The sequence below is a fragment of the Embiotoca jacksoni genome, unplaced genomic scaffold (assembly GCF_022577435.1).
Source record: "Embiotoca jacksoni isolate LCO1_2020_lvr unplaced genomic scaffold, fEmbJac1.0.p SCAF_43, whole genome shotgun sequence".
NCBI lineage: Eukaryota > Metazoa > Chordata > Actinopteri > Embiotocidae > Embiotoca > Embiotoca jacksoni.
In genome coordinates, this window is record NW_027185396.1 from 2306389 (window position 1) to 2327509 (window position 21121).

At 44.1% G+C, this 21121-nt stretch overlaps 1 protein-coding gene across 3 annotated transcripts in view; it reads right to left on the minus strand.

Moving 5' to 3' along the window:
* LOC138210208 (collagen alpha-1(XX) chain) overlaps positions 1-21121 on the minus strand; it is a 34495-nt gene that overhangs the window by 3735 nt on the left and 9639 nt on the right. For 2 of the 3 annotated variants that reach the window (XM_069169225.1, XM_069169224.1), the window contains exons 5-36: positions 20607-20783; positions 17611-17808; positions 16885-17052; positions 16317-16436; positions 16081-16245; positions 15749-15907; positions 15469-15641; positions 14417-14546; positions 12949-13094; positions 10490-10619; positions 10238-10377; positions 9411-9537; positions 9128-9267; positions 8917-9049; positions 7458-7603; positions 7244-7373; positions 7002-7118; positions 6745-6891; positions 6434-6490; positions 5652-5690; positions 5330-5468; positions 5070-5212; positions 4864-4973; positions 3291-3449; positions 3113-3190; positions 1975-2061; positions 1818-1871; positions 1423-1518; positions 1262-1315; positions 1120-1173; positions 972-1025; positions 1-49 (exon numbers count right to left, since the gene is read on the minus strand). The exon at positions 1-49 is cut by the window's left edge and continues 23 nt beyond it. In XM_069169225.1, the coding sequence (XP_069025326.1) occupies positions 1-49; positions 972-1025; positions 1120-1173; positions 1262-1315; positions 1423-1518; positions 1818-1871; positions 1975-2061; positions 3113-3190; positions 3291-3449; positions 4864-4973; positions 5070-5212; positions 5330-5468; positions 5652-5690; positions 6434-6490; positions 6745-6891; positions 7002-7118; positions 7244-7373; positions 7458-7603; positions 8917-9049; positions 9128-9267; positions 9411-9537; positions 10238-10377; positions 10490-10619; positions 12949-13094; positions 14417-14546; positions 15469-15641; positions 15749-15907; positions 16081-16245; positions 16317-16436; positions 16885-17052; positions 17611-17808; positions 20607-20783 (3819 nt within the window). Of the gene's footprint in view, positions 50-971; positions 1026-1119; positions 1174-1261; positions 1316-1422; positions 1519-1817; positions 1872-1974; positions 2062-3112; positions 3191-3290; positions 3450-4863; positions 4974-5069; positions 5213-5329; positions 5469-5651; positions 5691-6433; positions 6491-6744; positions 6892-7001; positions 7119-7243; positions 7374-7457; positions 7604-8916; positions 9050-9127; positions 9268-9410; positions 9538-10237; positions 10378-10489; positions 10620-12948; positions 13095-14416; positions 14547-15468; positions 15642-15748; positions 15908-16080; positions 16246-16316; positions 16437-16884; positions 17053-17610; positions 17809-18503; positions 19343-20606; positions 20784-21121 lie in introns of those variants that run through there. The other variant, XM_069169226.1, reaches the window with a different exon arrangement.

Below are 21121 nucleotides of genomic sequence, written 5' to 3' on the forward strand. Positions count from 1 at the left end.
GGCCCCTCTCCCCCAGCGGTCCCGGGTATCCCGGCATTCCTTGGAAACCCTGTACGATAAAGAGATGACTGGTGATGGAGGTCACAGACACTGATACCTAACAGTGTCATCTCATTTGATTAATAATAAAGACCTCTCACCGAGGCCATGATGTAAAAATTCATGTCTTTTTATGACTTTCCATAATTAGGTCAAAACACATTAAAGTGAGTGAATCTACAGAAACTACATTTCTGCATCTTACTTCAGAAATCCAAACGTGGCGCTGTGGCCAGCAGGTGGTGCTAGAGGGACGTTCATGAAAGGGTTCATCCTCCATCAATTTAAAATGCATCATTCAATTAGATTCGGTTTTTAAAAAAATAAAAAATTTATAATTCTTCTTTTTTTCAGTAGGACTCAAATCAACAGCTAAAACTTTTATTTTCGGAGCGACTGTCTGATTTTAATTTTTTTTATTTTATTTCAATTTTTTATTTGGAACAGAATTTAAACACTATCTTTTAAAACCTTGAACGACGTTCCCATTTTAACAAGGGTGAAAAGGGAAAATAAAAAAGCAAAACAACGTGAAAGTGCACACTGTAAATAATACATATGACATTTTTTTTTCAAATAAATAGATGAGAAAATAGATACATAGATGATGGACAGATAGATATATACTTTATTAATCCCTCATAGGAAAATTTGTATGTTAAAAAGATGTTAAAATTTTTTAAAATGTTAAAAAAATTGAAATATGAACATTGAACAGAGGAGCAGCTAAAAGAACCATCAAGTCTTCAAACAAAAGTGAGTTTCTCCATCACAAAAATATCGTTCATCACAATGAGGGAATTTCTGTCTCATCCCTTTTTTTTTTATTCTGTGTCTGGGACCAAACTGCTGTTTGAGGGTAACTTCTGACCCAAAGAAGGCACCAATGTAAAACATGTTTCCAGACGGATAAAGAGGAGGTTCAGTCTTACTCTGGGTCCGGTGAGGCCCGGTGGACCGATGTTCCCCTCGAGGCCCCTGATGCCCTGTGAAGCACATCACAGAGAGATGAGGACAGATCCAGAACCTCAGCCGGATGAAGAGCTGTTAACGTTCACTGTCGTGGGTCGAACAGCTCACCTTGGGTCCTGGGATCCCCTCCCCCCCCTTCGGACCTGGAGGTCCCGGTGAACCCTGCAGGTGAACAGAAGAAGATGATTGGACGGAGCAGTTAGAGGCAGATGGATCAGTGTGTGACTCCACTTTTTCACTTTAAGCGGACCTGAACTCCGGGTCGTCCGGGCTCTCCCTTTTCTCCTCTCGCTCCTGGAGGACCCTAACGGGTAAAATATCAAAAAAGAGAACAATTAGATTCCTAAATTATAGACATCGGTCCAGTTGCTGCCCGACAGGTACGAGTTAAAGGCGACGAAGGTCACCCACCACTTTGCCCTGCATCGTGATGCCTCGGGGTCCCGCGCTGCCCACAGAGCCGAGGCCTCCCTCAAATCCAGCCTTTCCTGGAGGACCCACCTCCCCCTGAAAACATCCACAGAAGGGTATCAGCTCCTTCAAAATAAAACACGCACTGTGACGTGTAAATTAAAAAGACCTGGTGGATGATGATCCTGCACAACTTTAAAAAACTGCATTCTGCTCATTTCAGAGCAGCAGATTTCAACACCTACACTTCTATAAGAAAAAAAAAGATGAGGTCAACATAAAATAATCTCTTGTCTCGCACATTTCAGGAACTTCCCAACACATCCTAATTCTTCTGATATCAAACATGACATAAAACCCCGACAGACAGACAACAAGATCGAAATCCTTTTCACCTTGTGACCTTGCTCTCCCTTCTCTCCTTTCTCACCACGAGGACCCGGCTTCCCCTGAGAAAGAAGAAAGAGAAATGAATCTTCATGTGTTATCAACCAACCGAATCACATAAAACATGACTCGTCAAGTTCTCCGGGCCCGTGTGAAGTGACGTACGTTCGGTCCGGGGGAACCGGGAGCCCCGGGGATGTCGGAGGAACAGGTGCAGGTGTAGGCGGGGGCGGGGCAGCTTTCCTCGTCTCTCTGAGGACGACACACACGTTAACAATAAAGACAGGAAGTCAGCCTTTAAAAAATTAAACTTCTTTTAAGAAAATTTGTAAAAAACTAACGGCAGCAATATGACTTTGTGAAATGCAAGAAATGTAATGTAATGTTTCAGATATTAGTCATTCTCACATCGTTTGACCATACCATAATAACCTGTCGTTCCAGGATTTCAATGAGGTTTTTTGTGATTGTTTTGATCAAAACTGTTTGATTTTGCAGCAGATTTTCAAAAAAAATTGCAAAGAAATTTGTGGATTTTTAAGTGAGTTTTTTGTGTAAAGTTGCGGCAATCAGAAAAAAAATTGCAAGTTGAGAATCTTTTTTTTTTTTTTTTTAGCAAGACCTGATAAACAATGATATGTCATCACTTCCTTTGATAATCATCATGCTGCACATCAAATAAATATTTAATTTCTAATCTTTTTTTATTTATGTATTGAACCCCTAAAAGTTCCTAAAAGCTTCTAAAATATCCTAAAAGGTCCTAGAAGCTGCGTATGTTTCCAGAACAGAGCGTCTGTGACTGGAATATAGAAACAAGGACGACATCAGCTGTCAAAATAAGAGCTTTAGATGCTGTTTAATTCATGTTCATTCAACACATAGACCTGCTGGATGAAACAAACAAAGAGACGTCTCTGACAACTGGACGTGTGGAGAAAACTCATTTAACATCCAGTAATATGGAATCACTTCCTCTGATCACAAACATTTAATCACATCATTTTAATGTGAAGAACACATTTCCCACAAACCCTGTCACTTCCTGTTCTTTCTGACTGTGAATGAGGAGTTACTTGTGTTAATAAAGTGAGTTTTGTTTGAAAAGATGAACTTTATGTCGTTAATACTTTCAGCACAGATTCTGATGATGACTTTGTTTGGCGGTAAAATTGCAGGAATAAAAAAAATAAATTGCAAGCTCCCGGAAATGTCGCGTAAATCACTTGAATTTGCATTAATTATTGCGATCCCGACTTCCTGGACGAACTGAATAATGAAGGTCGAATAAAGGTTAACTGACCACTCCAGGCAGGTCACAGCAGGTGTCCTCTGAAGCCCACGTGGTGTTACAGACGATCTCAAAGGACTGCAGCTGGAACTGGAAACAGTGAAGAACATATAAACGGGTTCAGGAAGTGACCCACAGTTTTTTTAATTTTCTTTTTCTGGTAATGAAATCCAAGAAGAACAAAAAGTACCGGGGCCGATCCACTGTTGGGTCCACGGGTCTTCACCAGCTTCCCCAGCATCTCGAACCCATCGGTCGGCAGGTTGCCTAGGGGACGGGCCGGCCTCTCGCCCACACGCTGGCAGTCCACAGACAGGGACACGCCCACCTGGCTGACAGACAGGTGAACCTGCCAATAGGAGACAAGAGGATAGAAGAATGACATGAAATCCCAGTTTATCATATTTTATTCTATTAAATTAATCCAAGAATAATCAGACGGAGGCTTTCAAAGTCAGACAGTTTGAGCCTCAGTGGGTTCTTTTTTTCTGTGATTTCTTTGCAGATTTATTCATGATGCACGTCGGGAATAATGATATCCTCAGAAAAAGGAAACTATGATGATCATGGCTGTAACTCATCGAAGAAGAAGTCGGAATTGATGCAGATGACATCTCAGCAGTAAGAGTCTTTAAAAGTTTTCATCAGGTTTTCATCTCATATCCATAAAAAAAAACAAAGGCAGTATGATTGTCAGTGTTTGTGACCTTTAACTGACAGAATGTTTGTCAAAGGCTTTCATCTTCTCCCATCTTTTAAATGTGTATTAAGAAAGAGGAGTTCGTATTTCATCATTTTTAAAAACAAGCAGAATCAGCGTCGTGTTTTTTTCTATACTTCATAATTTTTACACTGATTCATCCAACAAAATGCTCAGCCTGTCTGTGAGCTGTAAGGGTTGTATCCATAGACTGTATATAAAAGTGGACGTAGAAAAATGAGGCCGATCCAGAAGTGTCTTAAGCTGCAATACCAGCGAGTGCCACTAGAGGTCGGCTCCAAAAAGCTTCCGGCTCCATAGACTCCCATTCAACTTCTCTCATCAAATAGACAGGCCTGCGGTGCAGTCAGGTTACAGCTATCGGTGGGCGGGACGTAGTATCGTCAGGTTTCCGATCAGATCGGTCAGATCCACCTCTGGCTCCTCCCCCAGCTCGTCCAAATATGGTCACTTCCTGCTCCGAACTACCAAGATGGTGACGGACAGAATCTGAACTGGAGGATTCATAACGTTCACAAACCAACGATGACATCACTGCTGGTTGCTGATTGGTTACAACGTGTGAACGAGGTTGTGGATACCACAAGAGGGCAGCGTTCATATGGACGTGCTGAATACAACCAGCCTGGTGTTGCATCCTACTGGGCATAAAACCTCGGGTTCATTTTGAAGCTATTGGAGCAGCTGTGACACCATATAATGTATGTTGTGTGCCGAAATTCGACCACCGCCGCTCCGAACTAGCAAAGATGGTGACGGACAGAATCTGAACTGGAGGCTTCATAATGTTCACAAACCAACGATGACATCACTGATGGTTGATGACATCACTGATAGACGTTGACGTCAACGTGATACAAACAAGCGGCAACCCTCGTAACACTCGTGTTACTGTGTCATGATCAGAATCTGCATTTATCCTCAGCGACACCGACTGCTTCACTCCCTCATTAATACGTCTCATAGAACATAAAAAACAGCACATGGAGATGTTAACATGGTTAAAAACCTGATTTTCATTGAAAGCGTGTTTTGGTCTCACCTTGTGAAAGCTGCCGTAGAAGAGCCGGCGGACCTCCGGCTGGTCGAAGGTGAGCTCCTGCACCTCTCCTCTGTAGTCCAGACTGAAGTAAAGCAGGTGTTTGGTGGCGGCTGCGGAAAAAAACAAACCCACAAAAAACAAGATCAGATGAGATAAAAAATGAGTGACGATGAAGTTGCTGAAAGAGATGCAGAAATCCTGCTCACGGTCAATCACCACTCCCATCTTGGGCTGGAAGTCGTTGTCGGTGAGCTGCCACAGAGCGAAGGGCTCCTTCGGCGAGTCCTGCAGCAGGCGGAAGGCCACGCTGATGGTGTGCTCTGGAGAGAAACCTGCAGGGTGGATAAACCTGCAAAAGGACAAGAGTCTGTTGTCAGAGTGTTTATTCAAATATGTACAAAAATGTATTTACGTATAGATACAAGTGGTGAAGAGGAGGCTCATTAAACATCAGTAAAAGTCTCACTTGGTGCTCTGTGTCAGCTGGACGTCCCGGTACAGCGTGTAGGTGGGGACGGTGTTGAAGACGAACGGCTCGGCCGCTACGCCCTCCACCGAGGAGTGAGCTCTCCGGGTCAGACCGAACGCCTCCATCATGTCAAAGCCTGAGACAGCACACGCATGACGGATGAACACAGCACACGCATGACGGATGAACACAGCACACGCATGACGGATGAACACAGCACACGCATGACGGATGAACACAGCACACGCATGACGGAAGAAGACGGCACGAGGGGCAGCTTCTTTTATGAACTCCTAAAGTAAAGTGTTGCTCGTCTCACCTTTAACGATGCTGTTTCTGATGGTGACTTCAGGACAGACTGCAACACAAGAGGGCAGCGGTGACTCGTTAAAGTCACGGCAGACAAACCAGGAGTTAAAGGCATTTTTCTTTTATTTAGACAAAATAATATCACAAGTGTCTCTATGGGCTCCAGAAACATTAACACAAATCTGAACAATTGGCAAAGTATGATTCACAAAACTGTAGCCTGGGCAAAAGGACACAAAAACACATTATTACTTATTTTTCCCCTTTCATTGGGATTTTACTGCAAAACTAAGAGAGTATTCTGATTGCCTGATTCACATTCATGTGGGTTGAATCTATAAAACAAGCAGCTTCCATTTAGAGGAAAAAGAAATATCAAAATTGATCTGTTGGGAGTTGTTTTCTTTAAAACAAACAAACAAAAGAAGACAAAAAAATAAAAAGAGGGAAACTACAGATCAGGGAGAGGAGTTGTGTGTATGCGTGTATAGTCCATCTTTTACGAAATATCTCTTTTTGGAGTCTTAGTCGGATAAATTTCTCTTGACATTCAATACAATGTGGTTTATGAATCCACAGGACTGTTTAGCAGCTGATGATATTTCAGAGTCGTGGTCGGGGCCACAGATTGTAACCTGCACAAACCTCAGTCAGGTAAAGAGTCAAGCATCCTCCCTCATGCCCATCAAACTGCCTACCGTATTTAACATTTCTGCTCAACCTGTGATAAAACGACATCATAAGAAAAATTATAGTAATTTCTGTCTACACGTGTGCCAAATGAAAAGTCACCTTCGTTGTGGATGGGGTAGAGCCGGGGATGGATGGGAATCCTGGCTGGAGCTGTGGCTGTAGAAGAAACAATCAGGACAAACTAACCGCCAGAAAAAAAATATTTTAAAGTTTTATTGTTCAAACATAATGAACTGTCTGCATTTTTCTTCAGAAACTATTACTGCTACAGTTATTGAAAGATTTGAAGACATTTATTTCCCTGACTAAATGTGTGAATTATTTATTTAATGAGGAAATTAATAAAAATCAGGTCAAAATCAGCTTCTGTTGTCTAACATACAGTGTGTGTTACTGAGATGACATCACACCTGTAGGATGGAGGATAGACACGGCGGCGCCCTCTGCTGACCCCAGGAGGGAGTGCACGCTGATGCGATACAGAGTCTCTGCTTCCAGGTGGAGGAAACAATGACTGCTGCTGGACTCATCCACAACTTCCTGCTGGGTTTGCTTGTCTGTGCACAAACACACAGGACGCACATACGTGCAGAGATGACGGGTACATCAGCGCGGCTTCTGATTCAACTGAAAACTGTCGGTTTGTACACACGTGACCACAGATTACCTTCAACGGACTGGACGATGATACGATACCCGTCGACGGCGGACACGGGTCTCCACGACACGCAGATGCTGGAGTGGTCGGACCGGACCACGCTCACGCTGCTCACCCTCAGACTGGCTGGAGAGGCGACACACAGGTCAAACACAGGGCCAGGAAAGGCAAAGAGGCACATCTAAATGGAGGTGAACAGAAAACGCCAGGTAAGCACGTTTACATCAAAGCAAATGCAGAGAAGTACTCACTGGTTTTGCCCTGAGCTGATCCGCTGCCTCCTTCTCTGTTGCGGTACTCGGCGGTGACCAGGATGCTGTAACGTGTATCTGGCTGTAACGACTCGAGCTCCACCTGCCTCTCACCACCGGGCACCAACACCTGGAGACGACAAACGGACCGTTCAGAGTCACGTCCACCTGGATGGAGGGGAAGCTGACGAGGTGATGACTGCGGCCCACTCACGGTGCTGTCCTGGGTCTCAGCTCCGGTCAGTGCGGTGTAGGACACGCGGTACTGGAGGACGTGAGCGTTAGGAGGAACCCAGCTGACCACCAGGCCGACCGCGGTCTCTTCAGAAACCGTCACACTGGACGGGCCTCCACCTGCCACTGAAACAGCACAACACAAAACATACAGGGAATATTTCCTTTATGTTAAATCTTTATTGTCCCACAAGAGGTAATCATGTTTCCAGCAAGGACGAATAAAAAACATGAACACAATAAAAACACAATTATACAAAACGAGACATAATGCAACAAAAGGAATATGGATACAACACGAAGGAGGATCAATAAGTACCGCGACTGCTCCTGCTGCGGTCAAACTATGTGCAGCACCGTAACGTGCACGGAGCAGAAAGGAGGTAAAACCCTAAAGAGGAAGTGGTACAAATTTCATCGCTTGATGCAAATCAGCACCTGAGTTATGCACGTTTCTGTGAGCGCTGGTTTCTCAACGACCAGAGGACGACCATCAAATTCTGGGTCAAACTCTGCATATCGGCAACGGAGAAACTTAAAAGTGCTTCAGAAAGTCTACGGCGATGAAGCGACGAGCCGGGCGAGGTGTTTGGAGTGACGTCACGTTTCAAGAGGGGGCGGAGCTTCACTGTCAGAGACCGAAGAAGGATCGCCAGGTCAGGAGACACCAGCTGGGTTTCCTTTGTGTCACCGTGAATTCGTCCCCCAGAGTCAGACTGTCAACACGAGTTCCACCGGGACCTTCGAAGGTAAACATTCACTGCAAATGACCTAAACTGTGGCGCCATGACAACAGGGTTCTCCACCACTCACAGCGCATCTAAAATCACAAGTTTCTCACCCACAATAAAACAATCGTCTCTCCACACCAGTTGTACTCACCAGATTTGTCTCCCTGCTGCTTCTTTCTGTTAATTTGTCACAAACTTTTTTTTTCTCTGCTCAAGTTTCAGATGCGTAATAAAATGGCGGCTGCTCCCGGACCGGCTGCTGATTTTGATCTTTCATGGTTAAACCTTCCTGCGGTTCTGTGCACGTCACGCTGCTGCACACAGCTCGCGACCAACAGGAGCCGTGTTGGAAATGACTGTGCAGGGAACCCCAGGGAATATGTTTATGGTACATTAAATACGGCATCATTTAAAACCATGAGACCTCTAAAGAATGTGAGATTTTGTGCGTCTTTCTTCTGCATTGCCATCAAAGCTGCTTTCCAGTTTCCACTTCTTCCTCTTAAATACTGATCTGTGACGTCTGTAAATTTAGGAACGTCCCAATCCTTGTTCTGACTCCTGGTTATTGTAGAAAATGACAAGTGCCGGGAGTAAATGTGGACAGTTGCAATGAGCAGCACACTGCAGTGTCCCGGACAGGACCGGGACAGAAATGACTCCAATGGTGCCGAGAGCATTTTATTTCTAAGTGTGTGTGTGACTCACAGGTGCTGTATCGTATGGCCACAGCTTCACTCTGAGCTCCATCTCCATAAAGAGCAGACAGAGAGATCTGGTACTCCTTATCGTCCTGCACCCCCTCCAGGATCGCCCCTTCGCTGTCACCGCTCACCCTCAGCTGAAACACAAGGATCAATCAAACTCAATTCATTGTTACACATCATGCACTCAAACTATCCAACAAATCCTTCCCCACCTGACTCAGGTCTCCTCCGCTCAGAGAGATCCACTTGATGAGGTAAGAGACGACATCATCCGCCGCAGCCTCCCAGCGCACGGTGATGTCACTGCCCGAGAAGTTGGTCACCCTCAGGTCCGACGGAGACGGCACCTTCACTGGGAAACAAGGTACGCGTGTGAGGACAGAAATAAAGACACTTATACACTCTTTTTACGTTTATTGATGAGGTCTAATTGAACGGCTTCCACTGATGCATCAAAGGCAGGTAAAGAAGTCTTAGCGTGTGCGTGTGTCTTACGTGTGGTGATGTTACTGGTGAGTGCTGCAGAAAGGCCTTGTGGGTAATGGGACTGGACTGAAACCAGGTATCTGGATAGAGAGGACAGGTTCTGCACCAGCACCGAGTTCAGCCCGGTTACCTCCACCTGCAACGATTTTTAAGATGAATGACTGTCAAACTGTCAAAGACAATCAGCGTTTCCATGAGGTTTCATTAGTGACATTATTCTAAAAGTACAAACGTCAGTTTAAAAACATGGACGAGCACTTTTGTCTCTACAAAATCAATATGATCATCAGAAAGTAGTTCGCCTCAGATAACTGCAGAGGAGAGAAGCTTTCAGTTTATAGGCTCATTTTGATGCGTCACAATGGAAAAAGCAAAGGTTGAAATAATAAAATCAATAATCGCAAATTCCATTTAGCTGCTTTAGTTTCATGGTCTGGATGTTTTCCCTGCTGGCTAATAGCTATTCACTACTTACAGCAACGATATTGTTTCAATTATATTTTCATCTCTTTATACAGCTTTTAAGAGTCATACTCCATTTGACTATTCATAATAAACATTTTAAAGAATAAAAAGTTCAATCTGAAACTGGACACGCTTCATAAGAAGGTATGTCACATCCATTTGAAATGTTCAGTGGATCTTTGTACAGCTTTATTTCGAAGTAAGGCTTTTATTTTGTGATTAAAAAAACTCTTTTCTTGGTTGAAATTGTCTGAAATATTTCAACCCAAAGCATTTTGTGAAAATGCTTTGAAAAAGGATAAAACATAACTGTAAGAGTCAGTGAAATAAATGATAAATTATTATTGAGGCCGGTGTGTTCGGGACGTCACCTGCTTGACGTCGCTGCCGTGGTTGGTGCTGTAAGTGATCCTGTGGCCGGTGACGTCCACGGCGCCGGGCACCCAGCTCACCCTCAGCACACTGTGGGTGACCATCGGGAACTGAACGCTCACCGGTGGTGGGAGATCGACTGTAGGGAGGCACGGTGAAATAAGATGAAGGACAAGTCAAGAGAAATGATGATGAGTCCAAATTTGAAGGAAATATCAAGGAGTTGTGAGAAGGTTTGAGGAAGATCTTACATGTGGTGGCCACAGCAGTGACAGGGTCGCTGGGATCTTCATCATAGAGGGCGTACAGAGTGACGGAGTAGTCCGTGGCCGGCAGTAAACCGGCCAGCTCCACCACCGTCTGCTCCGCACCGAACTTCTCCTGCACAGACGCACAAACAAACGGCAAACGTGGAGTTGGAGGCTCGTTGACGTGATCATGGAAATAAACAGCCTTCCAAAATGTTATTGATGACAGTTATAAAGTTCAGAAATGTACTATTTGTTTACAGTGCATCCGGAAAGTATTCACAGCGCTTCATTTTTTACACATTTTGTTATGTTACAGCCTTATTCCAAAATGGATTAAATTCATTTTTTCCACTCAAAATTCTACACACAATACCCCATAATCACAATGTGAAATAAAAAAAATTGAAATTTTTGCAAATCTATTAAAAATAAAAAATGAAAAAAAAAAAAAAAAAATCACATGTACGTAAGTATTCACAGCCTTTGCCATTACACTCAACATTGAGCTCAGGTGCATCCTGTTTCCACTGATCATCCTTGAGATGTTTCTACAACTTGATTGGAGTCCACCTGGTAAATTCAGTTGATTGGACATGATTTGGAAAGACACACACCGTCTATATAAGGTCCCACAGTTGACAGTGCATGTCAGAGCACAAACCAAGTCATGAAGTCCAAAGAATTGTCTGTAGACCTCTGAGACAGGATTTTATCGAGGCACAGATCTGGGGAAGGGTACAGAAACATTTCTGCAGCATTGAAGGTCCCAATGAGCACAGTGGCCTCCATCATCCGTAAAGGGAAGAAGTTTGAACCACCAGGACTCTTCCTAGAGTCGGCCGCCCGGCCAAACTGAGCGATCGGGGGAGAAGGGCCTTAGTCAGGGAGGTGACCAAGAACCCGATGGTCACTCTGACAGAGCTTCAATGTTGCTCTGTGAAGAGAGGAGAACCTTCCAGAAGGACAACCATCTCTGCAGCACTCCACCAAGCAGGCCTGTATGGTAGAGTGACCAGACGGAAGACACTCCTCAGTAAAAGGCTCATGACAGCCCACCTGGAGTTTACCAAAAGGCACCTGAAGGACTGTCAGACCATGAGAAACTAAATTCTCTGGTCTGATGAAACAAAGATTGAACTCTTTGGCCTGAATGCCAAGCGTCATGTCTGGAGGAAACCAGGCACCGCTCATCACCTGGCCAACACCATCTCTACAGTGAAGCACGGTGGTGGCAGCATCATGCTGTGGGGATGTTTTTCAGCAGCAGGAACTGGGAGACTCGTCAGGATGGAGGGAAAGATGAATGCAGCAATGTACAGAGACATCCTTGATGAAAACCTTCTCCAGAGCGCTCTGGACCTCAGACTGGGGCGAAGGTTCATCTTCCAACAGGACAACGACCCGAAGCACACAGCCAAGATAACAAAGGAGTGTCTTCGGGACAACTCTGTGAATGTCTTTGAGAGGCCCAGGCAGAGCCCAGACTTGAACCCGATTGAACATCTCTGGAGAGATCTGAAGATGTCTGTGCACCGACGCTCCCCATCCAACCTGATGGAGCTTGAGAGGTCCTGAAAAGAAGAATGGGAGAAACTGCCCAAGAATAGGAGCCAAGCTTATAGCATCATACTCAAAAAGACTTGAGGCTGTAATTTCTGCCAAAGGAGCTTCAACAAAGTATTGAGCAAAGGCTGTGAATACTTATGTACGCGTTATATTTTCGTTCTTTATTTTTAATAGATTTGCAAAAATTTTAAACAAACTATTTTCACTTTGTTATTATGGGATATTGTGTGTAGAATTTTGAGGGAAAAAATGAATTTAATCCATTTTGGTATAAAGCTGTAACAAAATAAAATGTGTAAAAAGTGAAGTGCTGTGAATACTTTCCGGATGCACTGTATGTATTTATTAAAAATAGACACACACACACACACACACACAAAGGTTGATTGAAAAGTTCAGAGGCTGCTTGAGTGTGCAGCACCGTGACGTGCTGAAAACACAAGGAGGCTATAACTTCCATAAATAAGCATGAGTAGGTTTCATTGCATTACAGGTGTGAGCCACTCATCCCAAGTATTTCATCATTTGATTTGATAATCCTTACAGATGTTTTTATATTAGCCTCTATATCAAGGGGAAAAAAAGTTTCATCATTTGAAATCTTTATGTTTTAACTGTTTGTTAAATATGCGATACGTTGTGAAGCGATCACGACTTTGGGAATTATTCAATCGAGAGAATCGGGTGTTGAGATGGACGCAGAGCTTCATAACGACGGTTAAATTCGATGTAAATTTAAAGTTGATTTTCTCCACAGCGCTTTGTCACACAGACGAGGCCCTGACATTGTTGGAAAGCTCAAATTGTGCCGTCTCATTCATCTCTGTGTGATGAATACTTGCTTCACAGTTAGATAAAGAAGAAGGGGGTGGACAGATGGACCCAGCTCTCACCTCCTTGGCGTCGTCAGGCTCCCCGTGGCTGAGTGCCGAGTACAGGATCATGTACTGTGTTGCACCGGTCGCTGCATCCCAACTCACTCGCAGCGAGCTGTAAGAGGAAGGAGTCACCTCCAGGTCTGCAGGCATGGCCAGGGGCACTGAGGGAGGAAGGAAAGGAGATGACAGAATCAGGATGGAAAAGAAACACAAGGAGTGGTTTCAAGTATAGAAAACATGGTTTTACAAACAAGCCTGTAAAGTGGGGACAGTTAATGTTGATGTATGTTACACTCCTTGTGTCCTCTGTTTGCTGCAGTGATAAGAACAGTGACTGCAGCCCACTATTTTTTGACAACTTATACAATCATATTCACAAATTTTCCAGACGTTTTCTTTTTTTTTCTCTATTTTTTACAGCCGTATCTAAAGGGTTTATATACAGTTGTATAATTTAACAAAATGAAAAGAAAAGAAAATTTAAAAAAAACTCCCTCCACCTTAAAATATTAATACTTGGAATAAAACAAAGGTAAAACTTCGTAAAAGTTGAAAAATAAAAATCCAAAAGTGAAAAAGCTTGGGAAAGAAAGGGTCAGGGCAAAAAAAAAAAAAAAAATCTCATACAACTACAAATTTGGTCAAAAGTTTTGTGAAAAGCTGCTGCAAAATTCAGTATTTTTGATCGCAAAAATCTCCTGCAGAGACTGATTTACTATCGGCCCTTTTATTTGAGAGGCTGAATTCACAATGTAAAACGGACGCTCAGGTCAACACCCTCAAAAGGAGAATGAAAGAAGTTAGAGAATGTAGCAAGTAGACTTATGTGAAACAGCTTCTCACTAATTTACATATTTTACCCACAAGCCCTTCTTTGTGATACACTTTTTACCCAACAGGACGATTGTATTGTTTATCATATCAGTGGATATTTTGATCAACATGTGCCGATATGAAAACTTTTTCTGAAAGAGTAAAATGCAAAAAAGATGCTTTTTCATAATTATTTATAATCATCCAAATCCCAGTGAAGTTTATTGTTTTAGTGCACTAATGTTAGTGTGGACAATAAGCTGGAAAATATCCTGCCTCCATAACATGTTTATCACAAGGGTCATAAGTGTTTGATAAGCACATTTGAGGAATCACTGCAAAAAAAACATCTGTTAAAATACTCTACATGCAGTAAATATACAAGACTGAATATCAGCAGACTTTTTTTTTTTTTTTTTTTTTAAAGCAGCATATCATCCAAACGGGTAAAAAGTGCTGAGATGCATCATTTCAAGTTTAATTACAGTATTGACTGAGTTACAAGTGACACATTGACAAACAAACACAGTTGACACACGTAACGTGTGTGTTTTTAATATGTAATCAAATATAATATGTCGGATGTTTGGCATGACAATAAAACCTTGAACTAAAATGAGCACTCGCAGGTGACGGCATGTTGACTACGCAGCGGTGATGTCGCTCTTACGTGTGGTGACGGTTCCTCTGAGTGCGAGGCCGACGGAGTGTTCATACACGGGGAAGATGGACACGTGGTACAGCGTCTGAGAGGACAGGCCGTCCAGCAGCACTGTGGACTCTGAGCCGGGCAGCACCGCCTGCAGACCGAGCATCGCACAGACAGACAAGAACGGCAGCACATGTACAATATGTTCAAACTCTAATATCCTGCAAACACGTAATTACTCCTAATATATTCTCCCGTTTGATAATTACAAAGAAAGGATCAAGTTTTTGCATAAAAAGCCGGGTCTCTGACTGATGGAAACTGATGGAAAAGTGGAAAAACATCAGCAGCTAATTAAATTAAATTATTGGTGCCAACAATTAATATTTAAACTCAACACGTGTTTGTAAAACTCTGGTCTGAGAGTTGTGAAGCTGTCGGGTGAATTCAAGACGGACGTTGCTTGGCATGTTGTTTTCAGAAAAATACCCCAAATAGATTATATCAGTGCCGAAGTTCAAAGTCACTGTGACTCAATTCGACACAAGCACATCAACATGATATCACAGGAACACCTGGATGGAGTTTTTTTAATAAATGTGTCACAATCGTTTACTTTGACCTCTAGGATGACACTAATGAGAGTTTGAAGGTCAAAGGTCAAAGTTCAAAGTGACTATGACCTCACGCTCTCCTCATCTGTCCGTCCCGTTTTCTAATTCTAATGGCTAAAGGTCAAACGTCAAGGTCACTGTCACCTCACATTAACCCATGTCTGTGAACGCAATTTTTCAGGAATTTCTTCAAATTTCTCGCAAATGTTCACTACGGATCAGCAATGAACTGTTTCGATTTTGGAGGTCAGAGGTCAACGCCACTGTGAGTTCAATATCGATATGGATTAGGACAGATATACCTGTAAACCACAACTTGAGTGGTTAGCGGAGGCGTACGACCTCTGGGTATCAATTCTCGTTGAATTCGGGCTCATGTCTCATCCCGGTGTTGTAATAAACTACGAGAACACGTGTCGAGAACCTGAAACAAATGCTAAAAGAGGCCGTGTGTCTGACCTCCTGTGGACTCTGACCCTCTGCGCTGTGGTAAACCACTCTGTACTGTTGGACCGGCACGGCAGGATTGGTCCAGTGAAGCTTCACCTCTCTGGAACCGAGTTCAGAAAACCGGAGATCAGTCGGACTGGGGTAGGACAGGGCCGGGTCAGCTGTGGGCCCGGGCTCCATCCCTGGGGACGCAGCAACACAGACAATTAGACCTTAACAACACAGCCATGATTTGAAACTGGCAAGAAAAGAAGGACCAATAGACAGCGAGAAAGACAAGACGGGTCACGTTTTGTGATGCCCCGGTCCTTGATCCTCCCACACAGGATGTGGACCAGTCGGGCCACCAGCTTGCTGAGCAGAGGGAAGTCATTGACATTGTACACGTTCAGATCCACCGGCTCCGACGCCACTTGTCTCAACTCGGCTTCGTCGGCATTCTTCACACCTGAACGACACAAAGTCGGTCAAAAGTAGTAAAACATTCAACCTGCTTGACAGTTAAACTATTAATGACAAAATGCTTCTGAGCACACAATGAAGAGAGCTTCACAGGAAGTGGTTTGCATACCAACAATAAGATCTGACTCCAACCTTGAACCTCTAGTTCCTCAGTCTCACCTACGGCGATGATTTCCACGCCTGCACTCTTCAGCCGGTTTGCAGCGGCGATGGCGTCATCCTGAGATTTTCCATCAGTCAACAAGACCAGGAAAAATGGTGTGTCTGACCTGGAACCCGCCTCCGGCCTCATGTTCTCCTCCATGACGTGGAGCAGTGCCTGACCTGGGAGAGGGATGCGTGGTTACATACAGCATCATACAGCATCTGAAGCTGCACACTGGATGCGTGTTTACCTGTGAATGTGTTTCCTCCCTTGTATCTGAAGTTCCTCACTGCCTCCAACAGCTGGTCTTTGGTGGTGAAGTTGTTGAGCTGCCACTCTGTGCGGGGGTCTCCACTGTACTGGGTCAGACCTGGACAAAAACACTTCACCTCATCAGAGTTTATTATGTGGGACGGGCCATTAGGAAAAATCATTATTGAAAATAGACTAAAGACAACATATAAAATACTAAAACTGAGAAATTGTGTCGTTTAAAAAAAAAAGAAGATCTGCTCATTTTGAATTTGATGGCAGCAACTTGGCTGATGATAATATCATTAAAAGATTCAGAGAATCTGGAGAAATCTCTGAACACAAGGGACAAGGCTGGAAACCAATATTGGTTATTTGTTATATCAGGCAGCACTGCATTTTAAACACACTATTCTGGAGTGGAAATCACTGCATGGGCTCAGGAACTCATGCAATGCAGTATGACTGATGACGTGAAAATCCACTGTGTGGCTACATGAATACCAGTTACAGAAGGTAATACAGGAGGTTTCTCCGCCGCACTCCTCGTGTACTCGGATCCTCACCGATCTGAATGTAATCCGGCCCGATGTTGAAGGGCGTCATCAGGCCCTCCAAGAAGTCTCTGACCCGTCTGAAGTTGGTGCGTCCGATGCTCCACGAGCCGTCCACCAACAACATGATGTCTGCCGCTGCATCGCTGTCACACTCAAATGGTTTCCTTGGAGACATACCTTAAAAACAAAGACACAAAGAGTAAACAGCGTCAAACTGGTCAGAGTTCAAAGAGCATTGAAGCAGCTCTTTATGTTCCACTTTACAATGTTTTTTCATGTCATCAGTGTGTACGAGTGAATGCGCGGTCTTAAATCAGATGTCTCTGTGACGCCAGGCAGTCAAAAAGAGGTGTAAATGTTAAAATGTCGGTGTGTAACTACTATGTGGTGCACACATGAACACGAGTGAATCTCTATGCATGTGAATGTGTGTGTGTGTGTGTGTGTGTGTGTGTGTGTGTGTGTGTGCGCCTGCAGCCGAACAGGAAGGCCTGTCATTACGCTCTACCTGTCCCTCCCTTGTGTAAACACTGTCATCACAATTCAAACCAACACTTACCGCTGCTAAGCCTCATGTTCCTGAGCTCACAAGACCAGTCCGAGATGAGGGAGGACAGACGTCCCTGAAGCTAAACCGTTGTGCTTTGGTTCATTAAAGCAGCAGATGTTCATAAAAGCAGTAGTTTGGATGGGAGATCGTGTCCTGTTTGTGGCACACTGCAGAGCAGAGGTTACCTGTAACGGGCTGAGTGGTGAAAGCCGTCTTCCGGGGTTTCTCCTCGGCCGGTTTTCCCTGTGAGGTCCCCTGCTCCTCCTTGTTCTCCACCTTTGAACGATCCCGCTCTTTTTCCTTCTTCCTCTTCCTCTTCTCTTTGCCGCTTTTCTCCGGGGTCTCGTCTGGGAGTTGAGAGGGGGTTTCTGCAGCCGGGGGCTCTGGAGGGGAGGTGCATGGGTGGGGTTACAGTGAGATAAGTGACAGGAAATCTTCTTGTTGACGTCAGATCGCTCTGACCGCCTCAGAATCAAAGGCCAAAGTGAGAGAAAAACATATTTTCCTGTTAAACATATAAACACTTTCATTTTAAGATAAACAGGAGATGTGGTTTGACTTTGCTTGACAGATAAAGCATCACCAATTTCTAAGAAGCCTTCACCCCAACCTGCCTTGCCCAGCACGTCCCTGCTTCAATTTCCCTCTTGCTGGACAGTATACTGTGAAGTGTGTGTCCGTTTTTAGGTGTGTGTTTTCTGTATCACACACTGTTGTAGCATCATAACGACAAAGAAAGGCCACGAAAGATCAGAGCAGAGATGAAAATGAGCACCAGGGAGTTCTGTTGTAGATTTTTAACAGGATTAGTCAAAGCTGCAGAGGGCTGCTGAACACAAAGTGTGGTTGCACGTGAATCTGTTGTATGGGTGGAGAGAAAATCGGACCACTTCGGTTCTCTGGTCGCGGTTCAGGTCACGTCTGTATCGTTCGGTTCATTTTAAAAGAGCTATGAGGGAAGCGCAGAGAAACACTAAAAAAATAGCTGTTAGGGGGGAAAAAAAGCCTCGTGCCAATGATCCAGTGAAGCATCCACCAGCGTCGTTTTGTCCACTTTATGGGAGCATTTCAGGTTTACCTGCATCTTCCACTGAACACGAGTCCCTATTTTCTTCAGTCCTCTGCACGGCTTCATCTCCACCGGCAGCATGTCTGAAGCGTGCTGTTGTTTTATCTTCCCTCCTCATTTGATCATGTTTCCTTGATGTCTGTTCTTCTATCGCGGGTGAACGTTGTCAAACAGTTTCTTTTTTGTCCGTTTTGTGTTTATTGTTGTTATTTCCTACTTTGTGCTGCAGCCTGCAGACACAGTTAATACAGCTGCTGTGTTTTAGTCATTAAAACATGAATCCTCCTGTTTATTGTGTAATTAAATCACTGTGGTACTAGGGCGTGGTTTGGCTCAGCTGCAGGAGGGACTGATTGGGGGAGTGGTTCAGGGAACGGTCCCTGGAAGGGGCTTAATTCACCCCAGCTGAATCACATCCCTGATTGTCCCTCTCTTCTCCTTAAAAAACAAGTAGCAGGACACAAGAGGGTTCGCACTCCTGGAGAGACTGAGCAGCAGGCTGGCTGCAGCCGGACGTGTGACGCGTGACGCGTGCTCAGATGGTCGGCAGAAGAGCACACGGTGATTGATATTGTTTGTGTTTGGAATAAACACGTTGAGCAGTACTTTGGCTGGTTGTTGTTCGTTCACCCTGAAAGAACCCACGGTGACGGCAAGATGTTCGTCACAATCACATACTGTGTCTGTAGCAGAAGGAGAAGGCATTTATTTTCCAGATTGAAAGACCGCAGGAGTCGACGGTGATGTAGTGATGTGCTTTTGCAATTTTATCTTATTTTCTTGACCGACTTCCTGCTCTGTTCATCATTCCGCAGTCTCCGAACGGCTTCTGTCAGAAATAGACTCGACGCTGGTGAGACGGACTTCAATGACGGCGATTCACTCCGGCAGCCAGTGACACTGTCATGACGATGACAGAAAAAAAAAGGGGGTTGATGGCGACTGTGCAACATGTTGCTTCGACTAGCAGCAATACTTCCAATATCTTGAAGACATTTAAGCAGACATCAACCCAGATTTGGGTGGAAGAGCAGCTCCTTCCCCCCCGCAGCATTTAAACAGCATCTCCATTCAGATTCCGGGCAAAAAGTAAAGCATTGCGGATATTTATAGCTAAAAATGTGCAGCTCTGTGCAGTCGTGGAGAATATATCAGAATATAATTAAAGTGCTTGAGCCGCGCTATAATAACCTCCAGCAGTGCAGTAATTCTCTTCAACAGTCACAGCGAGGACGTGTTAAAGAGTCAGACCGACGGACCTCCACGGCGACTGAAGGTTACAGTGACTGCATCACTTCAGACGTGGCAGATAAAAAGCATTACTTCTCCACGCTCGGTGGAAATGATCTGATTTAAAGGTTCATAACAAGCAAACATTTTGCAGCGAATATATAAAAGTTCATTTTAAAATCTTTCTTAAGACATTTATGGGGTTTGGGTGTGAATTGCTTCTTGAGTTGCTTCAACCTAAGTCAGGGGTGTCAAACTCATTTTAGTTAAGGGGCCACATACTGCCCACTTTGATCTCAAGTGGGCCAGACCAGTAAAATCATAGCATAATAACGCATACATAACAACAATATTTCTCTTTGTTTAAATCATTGGTGAAGGTTTTTGGATGATAAACCCTATTTTAAGATCTTTCTACAATAAACTAGAAACATAAAGACCAAAAACTCAGACATCAGCCCACTGTTTATCTGCCCCGGCTCTCCTCTGCAGATTCCCTCGCTTTGTGACGCGTTTCACGTCAAACGTGTCACAAAGCGAGCAGCGAGCGCGGCTGCCTGTGGCACCGAGCGCTTCTTCCTCCGGAGCAGACGTCGCATTTACGCTGTTTTTGAAGCAATTACTGGATCGATTAAAAAAAAAAAAATAACAAAACGTTTGTACTCATAAACCTCCATATTCTCAGAAATGGAATTTATGTCTTTCTGTAATTTTCACACTTAGCAAAGTCATCCGGCGGGCCGAGCTGGACCCCCTGGCGGGCCGTGTGTTTGACACCCCTGACCTAAGTCATCACACTGTACTGTAATAACACCAACATGTGTGTGTGTGTTGTTGTTGTTGTTGTTGTTGTTATTATTGATATCCTATAGCCGGGCCTACCTGCGGTCGTTGTAGCAGCGGTGGTGGTCGTGGGCTGTGGATACAGAACCGTTGGCAGACCCTGCAGAGCCTCTGTTACATCGTCCAGGTCTCCCGACCCCGACCCGCCGGGCAACATCTTCTTCCTCTGCTCCCGGCTGCCGCTGCGGATCATCTCCTCCTCCCGCAGACCCTCCACTGGAGGAGAGAAAGTGCATCGCAATAATCTATACTCGTATTAAAATCAATAAAATTGTAATTACTCTCGAAATATTATTTTTTTAAAGCACTGCCTGATAAAGGAATAAACAATAAATCACTTCCTGTGATAATAATCCTGCTGCACATCACAGAAATATTTTAGCTCTAAACTTTTTTATTTTATTTATTGAACTTAGAACCATGAAGCTTAAAGTTCCTAAAAGGTCCTAGAAGCTGCGTATGTTTCCAGAACAGAGCGTCTGTGACTGGAATATAGAAACAAGGACTACATCAGCTGTCAAAATAAGAGCTTTAGATGCTGTTTAATTCATGTT